At 42.2% G+C, this 26,470-nt stretch overlaps 1 protein-coding gene across 3 annotated transcripts; it reads left to right on the top strand.

Moving 5' to 3' along the window:
- Nucleotides 1-172: 172 nt before the first annotated feature.
- Nucleotides 173-26,470, top strand: camsap3 (calmodulin regulated spectrin-associated protein family, member 3). Of its 3 annotated transcripts, none has more exons than XM_084372237.1 (18): nt 173-661; nt 8,675-8,937; nt 16,239-16,379; nt 16,948-17,034; nt 17,416-17,448; nt 18,228-18,366; nt 18,456-18,595; nt 18,703-18,787; nt 18,885-18,927; nt 19,034-19,089; nt 19,393-19,429; nt 19,515-21,648; nt 21,743-21,867; nt 22,156-22,448; nt 22,557-22,650; nt 23,632-23,750; nt 23,832-23,950; nt 24,069-26,470. In XM_084372237.1, exons 1-18 carry the CDS (start codon nt 529-531, stop codon nt 24,366-24,368), a joined length of 4,341 nt encoding a protein of 1,446 aa, XP_084228363.1. In that variant the 5' UTR covers nt 173-528; the 3' UTR covers nt 24,369-26,470. The 3 variants fall into 3 exon arrangements, with proteins under 3 accessions (XP_084228363.1, XP_084228361.1, XP_084228362.1); XM_084372235.1 differs by having other exon boundaries at nt 19,357-19,429; XM_084372236.1 differs by lacking the exon at nt 17,416-17,448 and having other exon boundaries at nt 19,357-19,429.

The raw sequence follows: 26,470 nt of genomic DNA, 5'->3' as shown, positions 1-26,470 counted from the left end.
TGCGTGTGTGCACCAGCAGATAAACCTGTAACAAGTCACACCACACCTCTACCTGCAGTTTGTGGTAGCAGAGGGAGATCCCGCCCTCTTTGCTTATACTCTATTTCTATTGGTCCGCGGGGTGAGTGAGTGATGCCAGTGTGGAGCACCTGGTAGTCAGTCATCGGCGGTGTTCTCAGTGGAGCTGCGTACAGTGAACCGACCGCACAGCTATGCGGACGAAGAAGGGCAAAAACGAGGGGAATAGTCCGGTTTACTCTAACAACCCGGCGGGTCGGGGCTTTGCGTGGTCGTGAGGCAGCACTTAACTGGGATATCTCTCCAAAACCGCACAGAAAAGGACATCTAACTGACTTGGAAGCAGCTCCGGGGCGGATATTTTCCCGACAAAACCCTCAGCCACAGTCCCAGCCCCGGTCGTGTGGAACAGTCGGCTGAAAGAATGATTGCTTGATATTTTTTTACTATCTTGTAGCTTTTTTTTTTTTTTTCCGCCAACACCGCTTCCCATTTTTTTACAGACTCGCTATGGTGGACTCCCCTACCATGAAGAAGACTTTTGTGGTCCCAGACATAAAGCCATTGGATCTGTATGACTGTACTAAAGCAAAAATATGCGCAAGTGTCGGATGGCTTTTGGCGAAGTCCTACGGCAGCGCAGGTAGGTTGTGGTTGAGGCTGCGGGCCTGGTGAGTTAGAATAATGATCAGAGAGGTCGTATGAAGACCACCAACATGTTGTCGTCCGGCTGTATGTTTATATTTTGCTCAGCAGTGTAGCGAAAAGCACATGCATGCAGGGGAACTACAGTGTGTGTATAGCTCAGCGATTTCCAGCACAAAGAGACGCATATGAAAGGGGCACCGCGCACGGTATGCATTTTTTGACACATGTCATTTGTTCTCACTCAATGTGTGGTCACATTTTCTAGGTATGTGTGTGTCACAGAGACGGGCCTCCTCCCTAGGCCTTATCACGCTAACCCATTTTGTCGTATTTTCCAGCCGCCAGGCTTCAGACACAAATTGCAGGCTGCTGGATATGTTTTTAATCCGGTTACACAGGCATGGCACATGGGGCGTAGATGGTTTTCAGGACCAATCTTCGCCATTGGTGATGACAGCCCCCCTAGTAGCCTATGTGAATACCACTTTCTTCCGTAATTCATAATCAGGATCAAATAGCTGCGTGTAATATCTCATTGTGTACTGAGTAAAAAGACTGTAATGCCATCTCAGTTTGTCAGGGGGTTTCTTCTTCTATTAACCTTAGTCAACAAACATCAAGAGGCGCTTGTGAGAAACCATCCCCTACGATGCAAAGTACACCCACCAAGAAAATGATTTTGTTGCATAGACCACACCGGTCCGTATCATGAGACATGGTTTTGCCTTCAGGTTTCCTGAGACAAGACCAGCGCCAGCTCCGACCCTGAGGTGATAACAAGTCTCGTCTTTGTTTTAAAGTCCTATCTGCTAAAGATTAGATCTCCAGTGAAGACATCAAAACAGTCCTGTTTGAGAAAGTCTTCATGACGTGCTCCCTTTCATTTCATTTTAACTGTATTTTAGATTAAACACAGCAGTGTTTTAAATGAAATACTGGTACATTTACCTAAATAACACAAGGCCAAAAACACACATCCTGATTCCTGTGATGTGCATGTAAATAAATACTCAGAGGTTAATGGTCAAGGTTTTAACTTCCAGACTTCACTCAGTTTCAGCTGGAAAGAGGAGAGGTGGTGAACTCTATTTTACTTCAACATGACTTGCATGTTACACAATCCCAGGCAGGCTTTGGGTCCAGGACTACGGGCTGCTACAGCCTCTGTGTTCTCTGTTTACCACCTCAACCACGCCCTCTGGTCAAAGTCACTCTCCAAGCCAAGCTACAGGAATACCAGTTCCAAGACTGTGTTGATGTGTATAGTTTTTTGTCTAATCAGCTGAGTGGCCTTACTGATAGTTTTTTGCCAAGTCAAGATGACATCACCATTCCCTTCCCCAAATCTCTGCTGGGTGGAACAACAGCTAGCACAGCATGAGCCAGACCGGGTCATCTGGTCCTCTGTTCTTCCAGGTCAATTAACCCTAATGATAACAATAGGCAACATTTTTAATCTCTGAGTCGCTGCGAAACAGAATGGACTTTTACATGGACTACACACTGTATACGTCTCAGGTCTTTATTTAGATACAGGAATGATTAAAGGTTAGGCAGTGGCTTTCAATGAGCACTGACGGGCCTAATGACATAGACAAACTAAATCATAACAAGATCTCAAGTCGAATAGCAGCAACCCTCAAATGAATCCATGTGCATCCATGATAATGTAAAAGCTGCTTACTGGCTTGGACTGAAATGCCTGTATTAGCATTAAAAAACAAACAGCGAGGAGAACAAGTGCACAGAATACATTTTCAGACAAAGTCCCTACAACATTGTCTCCCTCATCTTCACCACAACTGATCCCAAAGTGTTAAGTTAACCATCTCTTATAGATTAACAATTGACAGCCAAGCCGCCTAAACCTAACCGTTTGAAACATAACACTAAATCTATGTCATATTCACTAAATGTTCAAGAAATGAGCTGCAGCAATTGTTTTTCTTGTCTCCTTTAGCCAGGAATACACAGAACCAACAGCGTGCATTATGGGTGTTCTCTATAGGCGTTGTTTGATCAGCCCAGTAATTCCTTTCATAATAACATTGTTAAGAACCAGCATAGAGACTCATTATTACATGCTCTAATAAGGCTGGGCAATGTATTGATGTTATATCGTGATCGTATTTTGGCATACGTGTTGTCTTATCCTGGTTTTAAAAGCTGCATTACAGCTCAGTGATGTAATTATCTGAATTAACGAGGCTTTTCTAATCCTACTTGCCTGTACCCACTTAGTTAAAATCAATGTATAATTTAATTTATAAAATGCTTTTGACGAGATTTCATATTATTGAGGATATTTATTGTTTATCCCAATACAGCCTAAAATATTGCATTTAATTTTTATTTTTGTTATCAAGTTGAGGGACATGTCATTTGGCAAAGATGTAATTAATGATCTGCCCTTGTTGATGCTTTGTCAGATGACTTGACAGATCATTTGAGGTTGACACAAACTAGTTTGACGATAGGAATGAGACCAGACACTCTTGATTACCAGTTTGGGTAGGGAGAAACCTGCTCATACAAACTGACATGTTCATGGGGTTGATTTATGTGAAAACTCTCCTTCAGTTTTCTTACCGAGTCCATAATACTAATTTGGAGTTGTGCGTGTTTGCAGGTAATCCATCTTGAAACAACTTAATTGCCACTTGTGAAACAACTGATGGCCAAACATAAACATCTTGATATTTTCTAGCAATTAAAAAACAATTCACATGGTACCCTCGTGTTTCAAAACTTGTGTTTCCTTAGCATGCTAGCTCCACCTAACTACAAAGCTCTTCCTAAATACTTGAATCCTATTGGAATGATTACTCATCCTCTCCCAATCATTTGTAACTAGGGTGAGTCAACAAGGGACAAGGACCTGAGGAGGATGTTTCCTTGTTATTAATGTTTGCTCAAGAGGTAGGAAGGCCTGTAGATATAACATATGAAACTCTACTGGGAGAAAAGCTTTGATACGGTTACTGAGTGGCACAGTCTGTTTCAAGATAACGCGATATTTCATAAGAGAAGTCATTTGCAACACCACACAGGCCAGTGTAAGATAAAGAATAATTTAAAAAGATCTGGCTGAGTGTCTAACTTTAGGACAGTACTACAAGGTGGACACAAGACAAATGCATCCGTTGTCACTCTGTTCATCCAGAGTGATCCAGTGTTGTCCCATTAGATTCAACAGGAAATGCTTCTGTGTATGCTGGCCCTTAATGCAATTTAAAGCTATTGTGGTTATGTCATACTCCAGCGCTGTCTGAGGTGATGTGTTACAGGATACACAGGGCTGTTAGGGATGGCATGTTTACGATAGGTGAATCTATAGGGAGATAGGAGACACCTTGTGTAGTGCTTGAAGTGTGTTTTTTCCCTTTAAGGACAAACTGTCAAGGGCTTCAATTAATGAGTTTATTGAGAATGATTCTATTGATTATTGTCTCAATTAATCCATTAGTTGTTTGGTCTATAAAATGTCTGTGAAAACTGTTGATTAGTGTTTCCCAAAGCCCAATATGACGTTCCTAAATGTCTTGTTTTGTCCACATCCCAAAGATATTCAGTTCACTGTCAAGGGAGGAGCAAAGGAACCAGAAAATATTCACATTTAAGAAGCTGGAGTCAGAACTTTGACTTTTTTTTTTGACAACAAACCGATTAAGCAAATTATTGTTGCAGCTCTAGTTCGTTGTTCGATCAAATACATGAGCATTGTTAATTTGCATGCATGTATATTTCTCAGTTTCAGCAGGAACTGAACAGATGAATAGTCAGTTGAGATATTATTATTAGAAGTGGAATAGCACAGTCTTTGAATGTAGTCAGGGTTTCAGGCTATCGCTTCCAGTGTTGTCTGAGACCTCTAAGCTGTAGTGTTTATATTGGCATTAGTATTACACTCAGAACTAGTGGTCACATGTAGGGTAGGGCGTTAACATAGTGCCTCTCACCACTGCTAGATTTTGGGGCAACAGAACAGTACCTGCTTTGTTCCAAAAATGAGAGCGGTTAATCTTCTGTGTTTGATCCTTTCCAGCACATGATGAAGACGGTCATAGTTAAATTTTTAGCATTTAGAAATCATGGCCAACAGCCTTATCAAACACATGTAATGATGAGTTATTCATGTTGTAAAATGTTCTCCAGAAGTGGCATAGTAAGAAAAGTTGTCATAAAACAGGATTTTTGATTGTGCAGGTATGTAGGGGTGCATATGACCCAAGGGTGAAAAGGGCCAATTTTAACTTCCTGCTAGTGTGCTTACCTTGCACACTTCCGCATGTCTAAGGTCTGATGAATTATTTAATTTGTGTCGGGGTTCCTGAAGGGTTCCAGTAAGCCGCCTGGCGGTTTAGATTGTTAGATCCAGCAGGTTTTGCTAAACTGCTGTGCTGTTTTATTAATAGAGAGAACTACTTACTGTTCACTGTTACTGCGACAACCTTCTTGAAATGCAATGCTGATTGTCCCTCTTAAATGTAAAATGAGAAGGGGTGGGTGTTGGGGTCTCGCCTGACCTTGTTTTCCCAAAGGAGCCAGCTTGGTTTAGATGGCAGTTAATTTCAACCAACCTTTGTTTGGATGTGTTCATGTTGCTGTGTCTGTTGATTAGTGTCCCAACACGTGTGGCAGTGTCTGTGTCATGACCAGCACACTAGCTCGATCCGTCAATGAAGTAGGACACATGGCTTCCGTTATCAGCAGGCTATCAAGCAATGCAGGACAGATAGGAGGACAACACAGCTAAGCGGGCTACAGCCATGATGGCAAGCTGCATCAATTCTACTATATTTCTTTACTTGATCATATGACATAATTTTTTGCTCACCACTGAAATGTTGCTGTGGTCTTTAACCTTTTTGTTATGTTAATAACAACAACAATGTGACCAGGGCCGTAGCCAGGATTTTAGAAAGACTGAGGTCATGCCCCCACCCCACTAATCCATCGAAAAGATTTTCAAGACTATGTAAGTATAAATCTATGCATTTCTCTGCATTTTGACAGGACCAATGATCGCTTAGGAAATAATATCAGTTACAGCAAATGGATGAAATTGGACTCAGATTCCTACACAAGAAGATAAAGAAGAAGATGAGTAACAAATATGGCCAATTTTGACTTTTATTATAATTTATTAAACTTATTTTCTTTGCTAAAAAGAACTTACTGACAGGGGTAACACTATAATAACCATCAATAATAAATGGTACATTTATAGTTTATTAGTTAAGTAATTTCACTGTTAAGAAACAATGAAATGGTTCATAAAACATTTATCAAGCAGTTTAAGGTTAAAAATATCAGTTGCAACTCTCTAATGACCATCCAAATAATGTTTATAAATGAACTACACAGTATCTACTTAGCATTTACTAAGTATTATGAACATCAGTTGCAACTTTCCAATAAAGAATTGCTAATAAATATTTTATAAATCTTTTAATTGCTTCTAAACAGTGAAATAACTATTAACTAAAGTTTGATTAACATTTTTATGATATATATAATTGTTTATTTTAATGATATGACCAATATTAAGATTAAGATGTCAAAGACCTGGGGGAAAAAAAAGGGATATGACCTCAGTGACTTCAATGGTAGCTACGGCCCTGAATGTGACAATGCTGTAAAGAAAGTCTCAGACACCTGCACCTCATCTTCCTTGCTGCTAGCTGTAACTCACATTACATCATTTAAAATACGTCACCCAAAGAGGAGCCACATGAAGTAATTTGTCCAATCAGCCAAGCCATCTAGTTGGCTACATCAGTCTATTGGTACGTTCATGTAGCATGGATCCGCTCTAAAAAAAAGGAGATTGTGAATGCCTTCCAGATCAATTATGGTCTAAAATCATCAGATCGCCCACTGCTGTTTCATCCTACTCAGGAAGGTAAGAGGTCAGGGTCAGCGACCACACAGCCCACCTGCTGGTGGAAGGGATTAAGTCTCTCGGCCAAAATCTCCTCAGTAGATCCCAAATGCTTGCTTGGACCTTTCTATTTGAAGAGCAATCTCCCTGTTCACCCACCATGATAATGCCTTAGTCAGACCAGTAGATAAGCACTGACCCTTTGACTTGTGGCAGTGACAGACAGGTTGTTGCTCCAGCTTATGCAAACACACAAGCTTTTGTTTTTAATCTAAATATTTCCCTGGAGGTCTATTGATGTCAACATTGTGGAGGCATCCCATTCCTTTTTGCTTGGGCTTAGTTGTGCTTGAGACTGCAGACTGGTTGTTATTTTTATTTCCTCCAATTCCTTACAGGTTTGTTTTTAACATTAGGTGTGTGCTTTATCCAGTGATTCTTGCTATTTTTGATCTGCAGGTAAATGGTTTTAGAAAGATGTGTATGGATGCGCAACATCAAATGTATACTCTTGCTTGTTTCCAGGACATAATGTGACACATAAAGTCTTCATGGCCTGACTTCTCATAGGCAAATCGTTCTCATATCGATGTCTTTCATCTCACTGAGTTGTGGCATTTGCATCCTACTTTGCCTTCTGGGGGAAGTTTTTCTTTTTCTCTTTTTTTTTTTTTTTCAACACGTCATCGTAGGAAGACATTTTGCCCTCGTGTAGACATAGGTGTACATTTTGGTTGGTGAGTGACAGTGTTTACAACACTATAGTGAGCATTGACGTTTTGGCACACAGGAGCACGCAAACAAAACGGACCATGTGGCGTGACATTGTTTGACAACTATCATGGACTGAAAGTGAGAGACAGAGAGCAGAGCATTGTCTAACCTCTAAAGCTGGGCGTTTTGTTTTGTTGTCTAATGTCAGTGGATCCATTACATGACTTTATAATGATACAACAACAGTGACACCTCCCATGTAATAACCCCTTTGTTTCCCTTTAAGGCACAGTCTTAGACGATCATAAGTTTCTCCTTTCTTTTTTCACACAGACTGCTGGTTTTTCAGATTGTCAACTTTTTTCCCACAGGCCCTTTTAAAAACAGTGAAAAGCTTATTCTAGTGTGTTTGCACAGAAACACAGGGTGTTGAGTTTGCTGCTGGTTTAGACTGGATGCAGAGAAACCAGTTTCACAGGGGGTGTGTCCTGTGTATGTTTTTAGGATAATGTTTGCTGTGATCAGGAAGACCAGTCTGAACAGATTCTTTAACAATCTTCAGCTATAGGCACCAATAGATCCACATGTTGCCTTACTACACCTTGATCTGATTTGTAGCAGAATTTCAGCTGTGTCATTTGCTTTTGATGGTTTTGAGGTTGTAGGTTTTGATCAGGTTGCTGGTTTCTGCTTCTGAGATTTACATCATCTTTGTGAAGATCGGAAGGAGCGGTTTTCACTGAAGCTTTGTACAAAAAATGAGGTTTAAAAGAAGGGAAGAAACGAGTGGCAGAGCATCTTGTAATCTGCAGATGCCAACCTCTGAGCCTATCATGCCCTACTGACCTTGATGCTTGCTCTGCTCTACTCACTCATATGATTATAGCTCTGGGGTATTTACCAGCTGTCTTAATCTGTTACCAAACCTGACAGGAAGCAGGTTTACAAGTCAGCAACAATAGAAAATGCACAAGATGACCTTTGACTGAAAAAATGTCTCTAATTTCCATCATCCCATTTATACAGAACATCTCCATCAACATATTCTTTATCTGTTAATCTTAATCAATCTGTTGATATTTTCCCATTAATCAGTGAGATGCTTGGTCTATAAAATGTCAGAAAATGGTGAAAAATGTTGATCAGTGTTTACCAAAGTCCAAAGATGATGTCCTCAAATATCATGTTTTGTTCAAAACTCAAAGATATTCCGTTTATAGTAATAGAGGAGTAAAGAAACCAGCAAATATGCACATTTAATAAATAAATAAATGGAATGAAACTTTTTTCCATCAAAAAATGACTCGAATAGATTAATCCATAATCAAAGTAATTGACGATTAATTTAATAGTAGCACAGCTGCTTCAGGAACATATCTAACTGTGTCTGTGTGTTTTGTCTCTTGGTAGAAAATGTCCCTGCAGAGCTGCGTGACCCTTTCTACTGTGACCAGTATGAGCAGGAGCACCTTAAACCGCCAGTCACACGCCTCCTGCAGTCCTCAGAGCTCTACTGCCGCACCTACAGCCTATTACTGGGGGGCATCGGAGCCGAGGCACAGCCCAAAGACAACGCCACCCTGATGCAGCTACTCACTCAGAGGGGCATAGTCTCCAAAGATCAGGACACACCGGTGACAGATGCAGACCTCCGACATAAACCCATCAAAATGGTAATGTTTTGGTTTGGTTATGGGAATAGTAAACACATAGGGGATAACCCCACACCAGTCTGGCATGCAGTTTTGTGGGTGGTGGCCTTCTGGAGATGACATAACTGTTGTTTGGTTAGAAACTGCTTTCACCGTAAAGGAGTGAATGTCTCCTCCCGTGAAACCAGATGCTCTGCTATTCAGGAGTCTGTAGAAAGCAGAAGGGGTTGAGGGGGCTTGGTTGTTGGTATAGGCTCTTGTTTATGCTTTGATTCGAGGGATTAAAGGACATCAAAAAGACCCCCACTCTTTCAACCCCGCCCCCCCATTCCCCTATGCTGCCCCCAGCTGATCCAAGAGGATGAGTGGATCCAGCTGCATAGACTAGGGCGGTCATTGTGACATTGGGACGACTACTTTAATTCCAGGGTGTGAGAGGGAGGGAGAGTCTAGATTCAATAGATGGTCCAGATCAGCTGCAGAACAATGGCTAAACAGTTCTGGTGAAACCTTAGATACTCCATTGAGAGAGTACTCTGGGCTGACTCAGTGAGTTAAATCAAGAGAAACTGGTTTGTCCTCTTAGCCCTTGACAATGGATCTCTCTCTCTGTCTGTCGCTCTTTAGTACACACATAACAAAGCCCCAAAATACTTGAGCCTGCAAACTTACAGATAACTCATTTTATTTTCAAATTAGGACCCATAAGAGTCTAAAAGGGGAGATGCTTTTCTGCTTCAACTGACACAACAGCTCACTGCAACTCAATTTTGTAGTATTTCTACAAAAGCTCCCTTTATGCAGGTTTTTCTCCCAAAAGAAAATGGGCATTTCCCGAGTAGCCTTGGTGCACATGCATATTCAGGCTGTTTTTTGAGAGCCACGTCTCCAGGGAGCTGCATGGACGGTGTTGTTGTCAGGTGAAAGCTATTTGCTCCACTGCTGTTGTTTACTGGCTGCTGCAGCAGGTGCGGCACTGCTTGTGCTCTTGTGATTATGAGCTTAATCGTATGCTTATAAAGGTGTGCATCTAATATAAAAAATGAATGTAAATACTGGTGAAGTTGTACTTTGGAACCAGAGAGATTGGTTGTTTTGTATAGATAAAGATGAGAGACACAATCTAGGATGAAAGCTGGTGAGGACAGAGTAGAGAAGGTTCCTTGAATGGGGAATTCTTTTCTGTTTATTATGACGTACTGTTCTGCCTTATCCTGTACTAGCTCTGTTTACACAAGTTCTAATCTAACTATGCAACTCTCTGTCTCTATTTTGATGCTTTGCCATCCATATCAGTAATTCTTAGTGCTGTTAAATTCATGGTGCATTATGGTGTAGTGTTTTGCTAATATCTACAGCTACAGCATGTCACAAGCACCCTCCTCTTGCACCAAATATGAGGTCATCTAGCCCTCCTATTAGAGGTTTTGTCTTAACCCCACACCTGCTTGCTCTTGTGTCCGTATTAACCCTACAGCACCAGAAATAATGGTCTAATGACACAGTAGGTCTCTGTCATACACGATGGCCATGTCAGTGGTGTGTGCACGAATCTGTCTGCTTGCGTGCGTCTCAGTTCTGGGCAATGCTTCCAGGCCAGACCATGGATATCTCGGCTGTAAATCCTCGTCATTAAACTCTTATTTTGGCTGTTACTGTTAATGCTGCATTTGCTGTTTGCTGATTTGGTGTATGAGACTTCCAGTCGCTGCTTGGCAGCTCTCTGAGCTTGTCTGCCACTGACTGGCACTGTAGCTACAGTGTGGCAAGCAAAGAAAGTGGGTCATGCTGCAGCAGCATTAGAAGGATGGAGCATCAATGTGGGTCTTGGCCAGTAAACGGCTTTGGAGCAGCAGCAATCTGCTGCAGGGCTGCTGTATATTAAAGCTTCACATATCTGTGTCAAACCAGAGGCTAACATACAGTGCATGTACATAGAAGTATGTTGAGTCATGCTTGTTGCTGACAAATAAACACTACTGCCAAATCATGCACTGTTCGTTACTTTTACTTTGTTGTTAATGCATCACACAATTTACATCTTTTCTGCTCATTGCTGATAATTATGAAATTTGGCTCATGTATAGCTCTAGGGATAGAGCTGGTTGCTGCAGCAGCATTAGTGCAGAGCGCCAATGACCTGCTCTATAAAACTACACTGTGCTTTTATCATAGTAGGGCAAAAACAGACAAATCATACTTATCCAAACACATATAAAATTGTACTACATTAATTATTCTCTTGATCAAACTGTACATCGATGCTCCATGAAGAAGCTTTCGCTGTTTGTCCCTGCCTCTAGACCTCGACAGTTCTTACTTAGAAAATGGTCTGAGCTGGTCTGCTGAGCTGTCAGGTCTAAACTGCAATAATTTGATCAAATACTGTATGCTCGGAAAAGACAGCATGATGTATTTATTTACTATGTCTTAATCTTTTTTTTTTGTATATCGTCTATAACCTTTGAATTCGGCTAGAAACATGAAGCTCTGAAGGTTAAACTGTGTAACATGCATGTGTGAAATATGTAATATTTATTTAAAAGTAGATTTTTTAGGTATTACTTGCAATTCCAAATGTAGTTCATAATAAGTTGTGATTTCCTGTAAACCCATACATGTTGGATTTATTTTTAAACTATGCTTTTCGTATCATAGATATTACGATAGTTTCTACAAAAAAAGGCTTTAAACATCACACATTTAACTACAATTATGTGTTAAATTTAGCACCTAGATAAATATGATTACATCTGCTTTCTCCCTACTGTAAGAACGTGTACAGGGGGTATGAAGTTCTTCAAAACAGGCGGTCAGTGGCACTGCTAATACAACCCTAGATAGCATCAGCATCTTTACAGGCCAGGGTTGCCCTGAAAGAGGCGCTTTGTTGATGGCACACCCCTCGGTCTCAGTAATGGAGCCACCGGCTACCTCCATCCCCTACGTGCTGTGTATATATATACATGTCTCTGTGTGTGTGTTGGTGCCCCACTGGTAACTGTCCTTCTGGTGGTGGCCCAGCCCAGATTAGAGATAATCTGCCTGCAGACTGAACGTCATCATCCACGATTGGATGACACGCCAGAGATGACCACTGACTCACCATGCACCTAACATGTCTCACAACAGCAAAATCATTTGTTTAATTTATTGTTGGTTGAGACAGTTGAATATGATCACAATTATCCATTTCAAACATTCTGTGTTGAATACATAACTGAATACGGAAGTATTATTATTTTTTATGGCTCTCGAGATGAGAGCATTTGTTCCCACAGTGACAAAGCAAGTCATGTAGCCATAATGCAGCTAACCCTCTTCCCGGTCCCCTGTTGGTTTTAGATAGGCACTGACACTTTGTCTTAAATCATACTGCTGTGTTGGCAGGTTTCTGGTCAAGTGAGCATCACTCAGGAGCTTAGTTGGAAATAGAAGTGGCAGACTATCAGAGGCGCTAACCATCATCTTAGACTATTTGTTTAGCTTTGGGCCTTCGCCAATGAGAAAGTAATGTGGAGTAAAATTATCGACCATATGTTAAATGATTTTGGTGTAAAGCTGCTCTAGGTTGGTTTCCTGGTTTAAGTATGCAGTTTCTATACATATCAGTGTTCATATATCCATGTGCTTTGAGAGAACCTCCTGTCTAAAATCCCCTGCTGGGCCCCAGACCTGCCTGATCCCCCTGTTTATCTCCCTCAGTAGGCATCAGGCAGGGTAGGGGGATGGGGTTAAGTCATATTTCAGACATAATCAGATTTTACCCTCATTGTAATCTCACTTAGTGATCCGCAAGATGTCTTTGCATTCTTTGTTTGACTCAGTTGTTGACACGATTATGCAAGCAGATTTACCAAATAGAGCCATAACGATTTCATGTTGGCGGGGGTTAATTGATGGAGTATTAATTTTTCCTCTCTCTGTTACATCAGTTTTTGAGGGGTGCTAACTGTTTGCTGGCTGGATGTTTCCGAGCAGAGAGCCGGTGCTAAGCCAGGGGCACGGAGCAATGCTGTGGTCAGGCTTGTGCTGAGATGCATTGTGGGTCAGCTGGTTGGTTGTTATGGTGATCTGGCAGGCTATGTGCTGGGTGTTCATGAGTTGCTCCTCTCTCCCCTCTCATTAGGGAGACTTGTGATTTAGCTTAGTGAGCTCTCCTGGGTCTGCAACGGGAAATCCACCCCTTCTTCCCCTTTCATTCTTTCTATCATGAATTGCCCTCCACTCTCTCCTCTGAATAACTTCTGTACAGCATGACAACAAGGATGACCACTTTCACGAGGTCTGTCATTGTATTTGTTCATCTCCTCTCATTGTGTCTCAGTCGTCCTGTCTCCTTTCACACTGTGACAACAGCTCCAACCTATGATTACTCTTTGTAGCTGAATGCAGAAATATGTTGGTACCTTAAATCACTCTTATTTTCTTATGGAGTGAAACATGGCTACTGACAAATTTATATATACACTCTGTCCGCTTTACTCAAATTTAATGCAAACCAATCCAACAGTTCAGCCATAAATTTTGCCGTTACAAAGATAGTTATGCTTAACTTTTATTGACACTGTCATAGCAGTATTAATTTAACCATTGTTCTCTCAGATTGAGGTCCTGGTTTGCAGTGATGGTTAACCAAACTGCATTATATTGGGAGACACTTCTATGATGTTTTTCCTACCCCACTGACAAATAAAATATTTGAAACACATTTCAATATAATGCAGTAAAACACCACCACAAACAACGACCTCAGTTAGTTGAATTAACACCTTCTATACAATTTAAGTAAAAACCGTCCATTATAAGTAGCCTGATATGCCACATTGTTTGTTACACAGAACCATCTGTGAAAAAGGGCAGATCTTTCGGAAAAAAATTGGCACTTAATTGGACAAACCATCTGTCTATCACCGTTGATCACAACCGGACTTCAACCAGTCAGATCAACATTAGGAGAGCGCAAACGACAGAGCTTGTTGGTAAATCACACTCTTGACGAAGCCAGTTGAGAGAGAGCAACACCATGTTTATCATCGAGAAAAGCTTTCAGTGCTGTTTTTTGCTCTTGTTTCTCCACAATTCTGATATAACTGATGCTATAGCAGTGTCTGCGCTAACCTCTCTAGGAGCCGCCATTGTTGTTGTCAAACAAACAATCACGTCTCTCACTGGTCATCACATCTAAACCACGCTTGTAGCTGCCAGTTCCACTGTGTGTTTGGCGACAAGCACATACTTTGAAGCCTAGCAAGAAGGATTTGTGAAATCACATGATCACTAGCTCTCACAAATCTAGCTGCCTTGCAAGGTGACATTATAAGCTTCGTAAAGGTAGAATGTGCGGGAAAGCTGCTGGACTGGGTTGCATTCATTCAGTTAATGTCCGAAACAATGAATTCTGTTTTGGGCAACAGACTTTTGCAGATACAGTGTATTCATATCATCATAGTATAGAAGTTGACATATAGTGTAATTGAATTTATGCCCAGGCCTTCTGTGTTCCAGTTATCCCTGCTCTGAATCAGTCAGATTGTGGCTCGCCCTGAGACTCCCTCGTCCCTATTATGGGCCATTTGTCCCCTTCTGTACTGCAGACATTTTCATTGAACAGACAAGTCATGTCACAGACACACACGCTGCAGCCCTAGTCTTGGCACCAGTGCTGGGAGGGCAGGCCTGCCAGGGCCACACAGCTCCCAGTGACTGACTGCAGCACATCCACAGATATTGGCCCAATGCTATCTGACAAGGCTTTGCTGGCATAGCCCACCCTGCCCGCCCCAGCACTGGGTCTGCCCAGGTCAGCACTTTACATCAGGGTTGAGTAGGCAGACATGCAGACAGGGCTCATGCACGCAGCTGGACTGCCACCAGCCTCCATCTGGGACAACGTAAGAGGTTAGAGTAGGAATGTCTGGCCCCTAAAGTGGAATTTGTAAGTAGTAAAAGGGAACAGGCACTGATTTGCACAGATTAGGCTCAAAACTGAAGATTGAGATTGAAGGAGTGGCCCCATGACAAGAATGTGTTGTTTGCGACCTGTCTGCCTGCTCTGTTGGTCAGAATTAATTATTATAACAAGGAGCTTGTTGCTGTTAGGAGAGAGGGGCTCCAGTACTGCTTTTGGATGGCAACTAAAAGTGATACAGATAGAGGAGAAAGAGAGAGATCCTACATTCATTACATTGACTAGAGTAGGAAGGAAGAGTTGTGAATAACTAACAGTGTCATGTCTTGTCTAATCAGTCTAATCATTGTTAGAAGAGCCTATGGTCCTGTTGAGTTCCTGTTGAGAGCTTTATTTACCAGCTACTGTGATCATCTTCAATATTCCAAAAAGAAAAATTAAACTAGTCAACAGGACAGGAGTGCTTGATTTATCATGAATAAACTCTACAATTGATTTGTTATTTGCCAATCATCCATGAATTAAATGCACTCAAAATGGTAAAAATACATGAATAGTTTACACAACACAGAGTTCATGACATGTTAAGTACTGTTTGTTGCAGCCCCATGGCACAAACTGAGCACAACTTCTAATGAGCTAACAGGTTTATAGAATTAAGGCGCTCTCTCTGACTGAGCTGATAATGTTGTCGGTGCATTTTAATGGGCTCTAGCCATTAGAAAGGGCTCTGTAATGGCCTCTCAAGTATAAGGAAATACACTTGTGACTGTTGGATACAAATGCTTGGGAATGTCTAACATATCTAAAGTAGACAATGTCTGACAAAAACATATTCATAAACCTAAACTGCAGTAAAGACCTGGAGCACCTGTTTCTTACAGAGAATGCTGTTCATTGTTTTGCTTCCTGGTGATCTAGTTACACGTCATTTTATCCTGTAGTCTGTTACACATGAGTCATACAGCAATATTTCACTGCGCAATAGGGAAGCATGCTGGAGAGAAGGCAAATAAAGGTAAAGCAGCTTAGGAATGACAGTCCTGGGACACACATGTTATCATATTACAGGTCCATTGCCTCTTTAATGATTGTACAAACACGGGTCCAAAGTTCACCCACATCTACTGCGGTGAGTTTACTTACTTAAAACTCTTGTCTGTGTTTCTGCTGACTCACAGCTGGCTTCTGGTGACCTCTAGAGGTTGCTGCTGGCAATACTGGTAGTGCTGCTGCAGTTAGAGGTGATCTCTGCTCTGCAGTAAGCAGTGCCCTGATAGAGCAGTAGACAAGTCAGTGCCCAGCATTATTCTGTTAACTGTGATTGATTGATGCTGTCTGGCCTCTCTGGCCCTCACGGTGTATGGTGCTCCCTCTGACAGTTCTTCCTTCTCCCATGTGATTGGTGCAGAGTGCTCACTTGGCAGTGATCGATGCCCTAATGACCGTGGGAGCCATGGAGACGGTGACTGCGGTGAAGACGTGTGGTTCCACCGAGCTACTGGGTGGAGCCTCCAGCTGGGAGGATGCTCTGCTTTATTGGGTTAATATGGTAAGAAAAAGGCCGAACAGAAACGATGCTTGTTTCAAGCACAGGTCTTTATTGTATCCTGTCAGAAATGACTCATAGTCCAGATGTTTATCTTCTTCAGACCTCTGTTGTAGATGATCCAGTGTCTGTTTAACTGCAGAATAAAGGATGCTTTAATTCTTCAAGCCACTATGTCTTAAAAATGTTTAAAAACGCTGAAGAAGGGCTACAACAATTCTTCGAGAATCGACAGAAAAATAATCACCACCTTTTTTTGATAATCAATTAATTATTAAAGTAATTTTAATGCAGAAAATTGAGCTTCTTTTTAGTCTCTTTAATATGGAGATTTTCTGTTTATATATGTTATTAAACTGATTATTTTTGGGTTATGGACTGACAAAACAAGACAATAACATTCATCACCTTGGATTTTTTTTTTCTCTTTTCTGACATTTTATAAACCAAACTGTAGAAAATACATTAATATAGATTAATCAATACGAAAAATTATTGTTAGCTGTATCCCTATAATATAGATCCACAATCTCTGTGTGCTAACTATATTGTCTTCTTGGCATGCTCTCAGTTAAACCAGAAGTTGAAAGAACGTACCGATGGAGCCCAGAATGACACTTCTCAGGCCATAACGGATCCCCAACCTGTTCAACCCTCTGTGAGTATTGCATTACACCTCAAGTGTATTTCTAACGCATATCACAAATCATTATAACCAGACACACATTATAATCTTTCTAGGATTATGCACTCAGTGCCATAGAAAAGCACATGTGCTGTGTTTTAAGCTCATATTGTTCTGCTGCATTTGTAGGCCTTTTACCCATTCGTGCTCTACAAGTACAGCCAGTATTGGTTGACACAATAAAACTAAGTCTAGCATCATCGCTTTGTCAACAAGGTTGTCTTCACAGCCGTCGTCACAACCCTTTCTCCTGTTCGTCTAGTTCTTCCACTGTAGGCTTAATACCTCTCCTTGTACTCCTGTTTTCCATTTCCCTGTCTTTCTCTATTTCCTGTCCCTCCTCCTCTCTGACAGTGTCCTACTCGCTGGTACTGGAAACTTGTTCCTGTAAGTTCCCTCCTTTCCTCTGCTCCCTCCCCCTGTCCCTCCATCCCTCAAGTGTCTTCATCCAATTTATCAGCAATTATCTGATGGTCAGGTGTGTTTTTTTTCTCCATATGCTGGTGTGGGAATGCCAGTGTGCATCGCATCCCAGTTTACATTAAATTGCACGTCACAGCATAAATGTCATAGGGTGGGGCGCGAAAGGCATTGTTTGACACACGAGTGCTGCATGAATCACAGTTGGTACAGAAGCAGGCCTTGAAACTGATGTGTGCAACCGGTTCCTCTGGTCCTCTGCAACAGAGGTGTGTGTTTTCGTGTGTGACTGGCTATGGGGGTTAACAGAGGCAGGCTTCTAGTCGGCAGGTCCCTGCTGACAGTGGGCTGTTTGTCTATATAATGTCGTCGTACCTGAAACATTTTTTCTCTCGTGTGCCTCCTGAGACCCTCACTTGTCCCACTTTCTCCTGATGGAACCTTCCTACGTTCAGCTCTGATTAATTCACTCCTTCTGCATCTGCCATTTGTTCAGCTCAACTCTCTCTTGTGCACATTAGCATGACCTTTATTCGTCCTTTCTTCTTACATCCATGCTCCAGTTCTTTTCTTTTTTTTAACATGTTCTGTTATGTTTCACAGTTCAAACTGACTTTAGAGTAATCCACTGTGTTTGAGAAACCTTGGCTTTGATGATGATTTTAACATTAATTAATATGTCAAAAGAACCATTAAGGTCACACTGAAGTAATTGGTTGTCATGTCTGTTATTGTTTTTTTTTTAGCTTCGCTACAGGAAGGATAAAATTCAGTCCAAACAAAAGCCCATTTTTCCATCTGTGAATGAAGTGAAAGACCTCTCCAGTGGTTGTGCTGTTGCTGCAGTCATACATTACTATTGCCCTGGCCTGCTAAGACTTGAAGGTACCAACACACATTGTAACCACAAACAGCTTTTTAGTACTTACTGTATTTATGTCAGTTTAACACTTTCTCCCTTCTTTCTCTGTAAGATGTTTGCATGAAGGAGTCCATGTCTGCATCAGACAGCCTGTTCAACCTGCAGTTCATCCGTGAGTTCTGTGACAGCTGTCTGAAGAGCTGCTGTCACTTGGCACTAGAGGACATGCTGTACACACCACAGGAGCTTCAGGTACTTAAATTCTTATTTCCTTATCATTACTCAACCGATTGACACATTAACAAGTATATTGAGTTCTGTTTTCTTAATGCCTGATTTATTCTGTGTGATTTGTTCAGCTCAACTTGCTGAGCTTCTTAGCAGAGCTGCTGTGCTGGTTTGAAGTACGAAGGCCAGAATTTGTTCAGCCAATAGACATGTTAGGTAAGTCGCATCAAATTTATGGTCCTGTGTAAAACTGTGTGATCATAATATTGAATATCTGTTATAAAGTCTTATTGGGGCTTTTCTTCTTTGTTAGATGGATCCACACCAGTAACACCAAGTAGCTTGAGTGGTAACAGGTACAGAAGCTCTCTGAATATGATTTTTCTTTTGTAGTTGTCTGACATATTTATGGATGAAACACTTTGAACGTTTGTGCTGAAAAGTTGTTTTTCTGCTGTACAGTACCTCCCCATCTATCTTCAAGAAGCCTTTCCTTCCCATTTCCTCTCCTGCGTCAGGTAAGATTACATCATCATTACATCAAGCTACAGTGTTTTGTGTATGTTTCTCTCATTTTGCGATCTGCTTTTCCTATCTCCCTCGATCCTCGTTTGTCTTGCAGTTATGTTTCGTGTTGTATGATAGCCTTGTCTTTTTATTTAAGTTGATATTTTAAACTTTATACATATTTTTCCTTTTTATTGGTGTATTGCTTGGTTGTTTTGTGCATCCCTGTGTGGTGTGCATGCCTTTACGTGTCTGTGTGTGTGTCCCATTGTACTCAGGATCTTTGACTCAGTCTACCTCAATGTCTCATATAGAAGGTGTTGGAAAGACATGGAGCAAGAAACCTCTCAGGTAGGGTCCATGTATTCAGGACCATCTAAACACTGTCTGACTTGAACTTTTTATTGTATTTATTGTGCTTTTCTTTTCTCTTTAGCCGCCCCTTGTCTGCAGTATCCTTCAGCATTCCTTTTGGCCTGGACAGTGATGTGGACATTGTGATGGGCAACCCTGTGATAACCCGCTCTGTGAGCTCAGACCAACTCAACCCAGCAGGCCAAAATCTGACCCGGGTGCCCTACACACCTCCTGAAGACCTCAGCCATTTATTGAGTAAACCCCCTGGCCCCAATGGTCCACAGAGAGCTTCCTGGTCCACCCAGAGTCCCAGTATTCCAAGATTGGCAGAGGAGAACGGCCTTGCAGCGAGTGAAACAGGAGAGCTACCTACCATTGAAGAGGCTCTCCAAATTATTCACAACGAGAGCAAGATGGAGCCTCGTTTACACCCTGATGGTGCTCCTGATGGCTTCTACCTCCACTCTCCTGATGACCCTGCTAGTTCTAGACATAACTTACCTAACTTGGCACCCATCAGCTGCTCTGCCCCTTCACGCTCAGGAATGATGTACCGGCCCACAGGAGAGTCCAGAGAGCCCACACGCACCAGAAACACCTCCGAATGTTCACGAGATGATGACTCAGTCTTGAGAGATGGCAGTGTGGACTCAGATGCATCAGAAGACCTGCCTAAGGCCCAGTCCACTCCGACCACACCAGCTGGTGCACATGCTGCTAGAGGCCATGGCAGAGAGGTGTCTGACAGTGGAGTGAGGATGACCAGCTTTGCAGAACGAAAAAAGAAGCAGATTATGGATTCTCCCAAAGCCAGCAGCCCCACTTCTCCTCAGATGACCTCATGGGCCCAAAAGTCTGAAGAAAGCCCCACCAAGAGCCCACAACTCAATAATGAGATGTCTGAGCTGGGGGTTCGGCTTGAAGAAAAACGCAAGGCTATTGAAGCCCAGAAGAAACGCATTGAGGCCATTTTTGCAAAGCACCGGCAAAGATTGGGGAAGAGTGCCTTTCTGCAGTTAAAGAAGGAGCAGCGGGAGGACGAAGGTGGAGGAGAAGGAGGCGATGGTCAGGTCAGCACCTCATCCACAGAAGAAGACCTCTCTCGCTTGACACTGGAAGAAAGGCTAGCTAGAATGGAGGAGGAAGAGCAGCAGGAACAAGATGAACAGCACCTCCCAGTGGAGGATGAGGCTAATGTCAAAGAAGGACTTCAGCCCAACAAGCAGGTACTGACCTCCAAAGAAAAGGCAGGTAAACCAGGAGGGAAAGGCGCGGGGACACCTGGTGAGAAAATGGTAGCTCCCCTAGGGGACTATAACAATGCTGTATCTAAGTTGACTGCAGCGCTCAGCTCCCTGCAGAGTGACATGCAACGGCTGACTGAGCAGCAGAACCAGCTAGTCAAGAAGAAATCTACACCTTCCACCAACAACTCATGGGTTATTCCAGCCAGCCCTAAAACCTCCACCCCAGCCCCTGGCCCTGCACGGCTGTCGCGAGAATCCACCCGAGATTTAAATTCAGCCTACTCCTCTCCCTCTCCATCCCGCAGAATCACAAACCACACCACTCCTCCTAAATCTCCTCATGTCCATCGTAGAGCCCAATCTGCACCCCCTAAAAGCCCTAAACACCACCAACAAAGTCGTACCTTGGACAATAAGGTCCCTACCCTATCGAGGGTCATCGCTCCACCTCAAAACGTGGACCGCATTCCTCACCTTCGTCGTGTAAATCCGTGGCAATCCCAAGTCCAGACATCGTCCTCTTTCTCCATTGGTGACTCTGACAGCTTAGATGTGTTGCGCTCATCTGGACCAACTCCTGTCCCCACTCCCACACTGACCCCTGTAGCCACTCCTACCCCGACTCCCCGTCCTCCTGCAGATGACGCCCTGTCAGAGGTAGGCTCCAATGACGATCATAGTATATTTAGCATGGACCTGGAGGCCGGGCCATCGCATGGCCCTTTGGCTAAAAAGGAAGGGCTTGTAAGTGGGGGCTGCAGCTCTGGTGCCCCATCAGAGTGCTCCTTTGAGAGTGATGCCCCTTCGACAATGATGAATGGCAAACGAGGTAGCCTGATAGAGATCTCGCTAGCTTCTCTGCGTGGAGACGGGGACGAGGATGACCAACTACCTGATGCTTTCTCAGACTCGATGAGTGACCGGACTGAGCCAGAAACGAAAGGAGGAGTTGGATTCTTTTTCAAGGTAGGTGACTGAATTTTGTGTGTGCCATTCTATAAATGCTCTTTTTGTGTTGTTGATGCATTCAGGACTCTTTGCTTCTGTCTTTTATTATTAGGATGACACTGAGCGACCGGAGGATGAGATGGCCCAACGAAGAGCAGCTTTGCTGGAGAAACAGCAGAAGAGAGCAGAAGAGATGAAAAGACGCAAACTTGAGCAGGAAAAAGAAAAAGAATCAAAGTGAGAACCTTATTTATTCAAGTGCTCGCATTCATAACCAAATAAACACAGCAGCAACAGTAACTGTCCTGCATTAAAATTGTTGAGGTTTGAAGTTTGAAGATGACTCTAGTCAGGTATCTACAGCATATACCTTATGACGATTAGGACTGATTGATTTACTGTCCTTTGTTTAGTGAATTAGAGAAATTGTTGATATTACTTGTCTGATACATACGTCTCAAGTTCCTATGAATGGTTTTGCAATGTCACATTGAAAGTTTTACACATTATGGTCCTGTACTATAGCAAGCCTCAGTGGATGATCATCGAGGGCTGGGGGAATAAGAGTGAGGACAGACCCCAAACCCCAGGCACCCCTCCAGCATCCCGTACCCCACCTGTAGAGGGGACTCCCCAGCGCAGAGGTGACTTTACTAGGCAGGAGTATGAGAGGAGACATCAGCTGAAGATCATGGAGGACTTGGACAAGGTGCTGAGGCAGAAACCCACCACGGTCCGAGGTGTCAAGAAGCAGAGACCCAAGACTGTGTTCAGAGATGACTCTGTCCTCTCTCATAGCCCTGTCAAGGGTTTCATGGGTAAATAGTTCTGATGTTTGCACTAGTCTGAGTCATTCTCCTTCCTATTCTCACATATATTTGGTTTCTCAGTATAATTAAATTTTCTGTCCCTTTTTCCCCTTCTAGGCACCAGGCTGAACAAGGTGTACTCCCACTCAACCATGAACCTGTCCTCTATGGCTAATGACTCTGGAGGCTTGACTGTCAGGAAGTCTCCCAGGTAACCTGCACTGTGACGGTGGCTTGGTTTTTGTGAATAAATGCTTTGAAATTGGGAGGCACGGGATTTGGCATAAAACAGTGCTGAGATTATTTTAAGCCCCAAGGGCCTTAAAAACATTTAAATCAAAGACTGATCAAAATGAGCTTTCAATTTCGATCATAGAAATCAAAAGCTGGATCTGCAATTCTCTTCAATATATTTTTTCCTCTCGACAATCAACTGTCTTGTACTGGAGGTAACTTCGACAGTGTTAGTGATATTGGGTTTTCTTCTCCGGATATTGATTTGTTTGAGAAGAGGATTTACTCATGGGAAAGAGCTAATGACACTGCCAGAGATTGTTTATTGATTTGTTTGGGAAGAGAAGTTACTCTGGACAGATTTGAGAAACCAAAGTTTGTAACAAACTGAAATTCTATCTTCTATTGTTTAATGTTGAATCTGTGAAAAAGTGTTATTTTTTTATTAAACTGGATTCTTAAATTTTTTGTCAGTATTATTTGATCCTAACCCTAACCTGCAAAAGTCACTGGGATAAAGTCATGGTGTTCACTTCCCACTGTCTTTTGAAAGGATTTGAAACTGTAGCCTAAATAACCATTGTCAGGGCATAAAACCAATCCAATCGAAAGTTAATGCATTTCCTATAATAAAGTCGACTTGTGCAATATATTAGTATAATATATTGATATCAGCGGATGAGATTAACTAGAATTCTAGTATGAAATGAACAAGAAATACTCTTGTATGATTATGTCCACGTTAAGTGATCATCTTTAAAAATGTGTCTGCAGATTTCTTTCCCCAAAATATTATCTGAACATTGATATAAATATTTTTAATATGTCTGTACATCTACAGGTCTTGTGCAAATAAGGTGCATGTAACATATAACATGGACATACAGCCTCTCTAGTCTCTAGTCTCAAGTCTCTAACTGACTTTCTTCACTAAACTCCTTTTATTTTCGTCCTCTAGTCGTTCACACTCTCCCTCCCGGCTAATGTCACCAAGACGACTGAGTGGTCAGAATGGAGAGAAGGACTGGGAGAATGGATCCACTATTTCCTCCCCTGCCTCAATCCCAGAATATACAGGTCGGTGACACATTCCTAACTGGGATTATAAAACGTGTTATTTTGTTGTGTTACTGACATTTGAAATGTTGTGTCTTGCAGGACCAAAGCTGTACAAGGAGCCTAGCTTTAAGTCCAACAAGTTCATCATTCATAATGCTATCACTCGCTGCTGCTTGGCCGGCAAGGTCAATGAACCACAGAAAAACAAGATTGTAGAGGTACGCTATGTCCACAAACAGGTCCTCACTTACTAGGCTAAAAGTGAATCAGATTTCAGTCTGCAGCTTCTCTAATCTTGTGGGGTTTTTTTGTTCCTTTTTCTTTCTCCCTCTTTAGGAAATGGAGAAGAGTGCGGCCAACCACTTTCTCATCCTCTTCAGAGATCACAGCTGCCAGTTCAGAGCAGTTTACACCATGAACCCTGAAACTGAGGAAATGGTACGGCTCACTGGCATTGGCCCTCGGATCATAGCACCTGAGATGGTTGAGTCCATTTACAAGTACAGCTCTGACCGCAAGCAGTTCACTGTCATCCCGTCCAAAACCATGTCCATGAGTGTTGACGCCTTCACCATCCCCGGTCACTTTTGGCAAAAGCGCCCAGGAACTCCTAAGAAGCTTGGCACCCCCAAATAAGACATACCCAGGATGGGTGTTAAAATTCAGGGAACCAACTCCCAATTTGACTCCTATTGTCCTCTATTGTGGCCAGTGAGGCACTTGAGTTTGTTTATTACCCAGTTAGACTAGCAGTGGACAGCATGACTGATCAGGCTTTTGGCCAGCTACCAACCTGGACCCCGAGAACAATCCAGTCAACTCTACTTGCCAAGAGAAAGGGCCAATCACTCACTCATTCAGCCAATGTAGTTACAATAGTTTCTCTCTTGAGAGCTTCTGATTGGCTCTGCCTGGTCAACCTAGATTGTAAAATGTAATGTGACTGATTCTGTCGGGATGAAGAACTCTCTTTACCTTGCACCCTGCCTCCTCATGCCTTGCCTTACCCTGCCCCTGGAGTCATTTTTGCGACTCTTAGGTAAGAAAAAGAGGGGACAGCCACACTGCCTTTGCCCACACAACAGTATTTCGGGCCAGAGTAGTTCCCGCCCCTCTCATTTCTGCTTGCTTTTCCTTTTGCTGCCTTTTCTTCTTCTTCCAGGGCTCAATCTCTCTCCATTCTACTGAGATAAGTGGCTCAGCTCTCAGTTCTAATAGGAGATCTCAGCTGAAAATTAATGGCAGGTAACACTGCTCTCATATGAATGTAGGACACACACTATCCACTCATTCCATTCAGGGGTGTTTTCACTGGTTGGTCAGAACCAGAACATAGTGGGTGATTCCTCTGTGGGCTGCACTGGTGGTGGCTACTGTGGTTGTCGATGCACTTGCACACCTAGAAACTGCCTGTGCCCCCACAGTTTGTGCGTTCCACTCCATTCCTACTCTCCTTCAGCTGTAGACATCTGGATGTTTTTTTTTATACTATTTTGACATGTTTTTGCTGGACAAATTGCTTCAGCCTTTCTGAGCTGAAAGAAGAATGAAATTCATGTGACTTTTTCCTCTTAACTGGCTTTCTCATTTTCAACATGTGATGAATTGAAATGTTATCTGAGCTTATCTTGAAAAACAATACTGGAAACATGAAGGAGGGCTTTATCACGTTTATCATTACTTGGATACAGCTCTGTGTGAAAATGATAATCAATGCTGATTTAATATATACTGAATGCTGATTACTTTGATTTTTTTTTTTTTTTGACAATGATTTGTAAAAAGTAAGTTGACCTTTGTAAGCTACGAATAAGCTAGCCTGCTGCTTAAGCATTAGTGACAAGTATGTTTGGGATGAGAATGAGTGAATGAGAATGAAAAAAACAGCTGAAAATTGCTGAAACCTTTTGTTGAGGGATTAATAAATCCTTTAGGTCACTAGGAGTCTGTTTCATATATGATTCCCTGTTTGTGTGCCCTGGCATATGAACAGTTTCTTAATGAAGGATCATTCCGGACTGTAGCAGCCCTCATCTACCCCACACAGTCTCTAGAGACTCCTTCATGCATATCTGGGGGAATGTAAAACTCTGAGCTGTTTGTTTTTTTTCCAGTGTGTCCACGCTATTAGCTAAAACACTTGACCCTGCAATTGCTTGTGATCAGGTCAATATCACCACCACTAAATCTGTGGGAAATTGTCCTACTTCTTTAGCACTACAGCAGCCGCCGTGGCGCAGCTGTCTTCTCTCAAATCACTGACTGCCTCCAACAAATGTGTTGTTTGAATGAGATTCAAAACAGATGTACAAAAAAATGTCAAGCAGACTTAGACTAGGAATCATGGTAAGATGATTGATTAAAAGTGTGAGTGGAGGAGTGCATATGGAAACAGTGGATGTTTGTATTTATGTCTTTGTAAAAAGAGTAGTATGTGGTAGTTGAACACTATATTTTGATTCTGTGCAATTCTTCCCTAGAACCCCCCCCCCACGTCACCCAGAGGTGTATTTATTTGGTTTGCATTAGATGGTGCATTTGATGTTTAGGTTCTACTTATGTTTCTTTTGGTTAAGGTGGTAAATCACTCATTCATTTCATAGAAGTTGTCATAACATTTATGTTGTTTTCTTTCTTTTCTGTTATCAAATCTGTGCCAGCACATTATGTATGTTCATTTCATAAATTGACTATCCTTGGCAACTGGACCAGAAAAATAAAAATCCTTTTTAAATCAT

Source organism: Pagrus pagrus, assembly GCF_965226575.1.
Source record: "Pagrus pagrus genome assembly, chromosome: 13".
NCBI classification, from domain to species: domain Eukaryota; kingdom Metazoa; phylum Chordata; class Actinopteri; order Spariformes; family Sparidae; genus Pagrus; species Pagrus pagrus.
The sequence above is the reverse complement of the archived record's forward strand: the minus strand, read 5'-3'. Positions and strand labels throughout refer to the sequence as shown.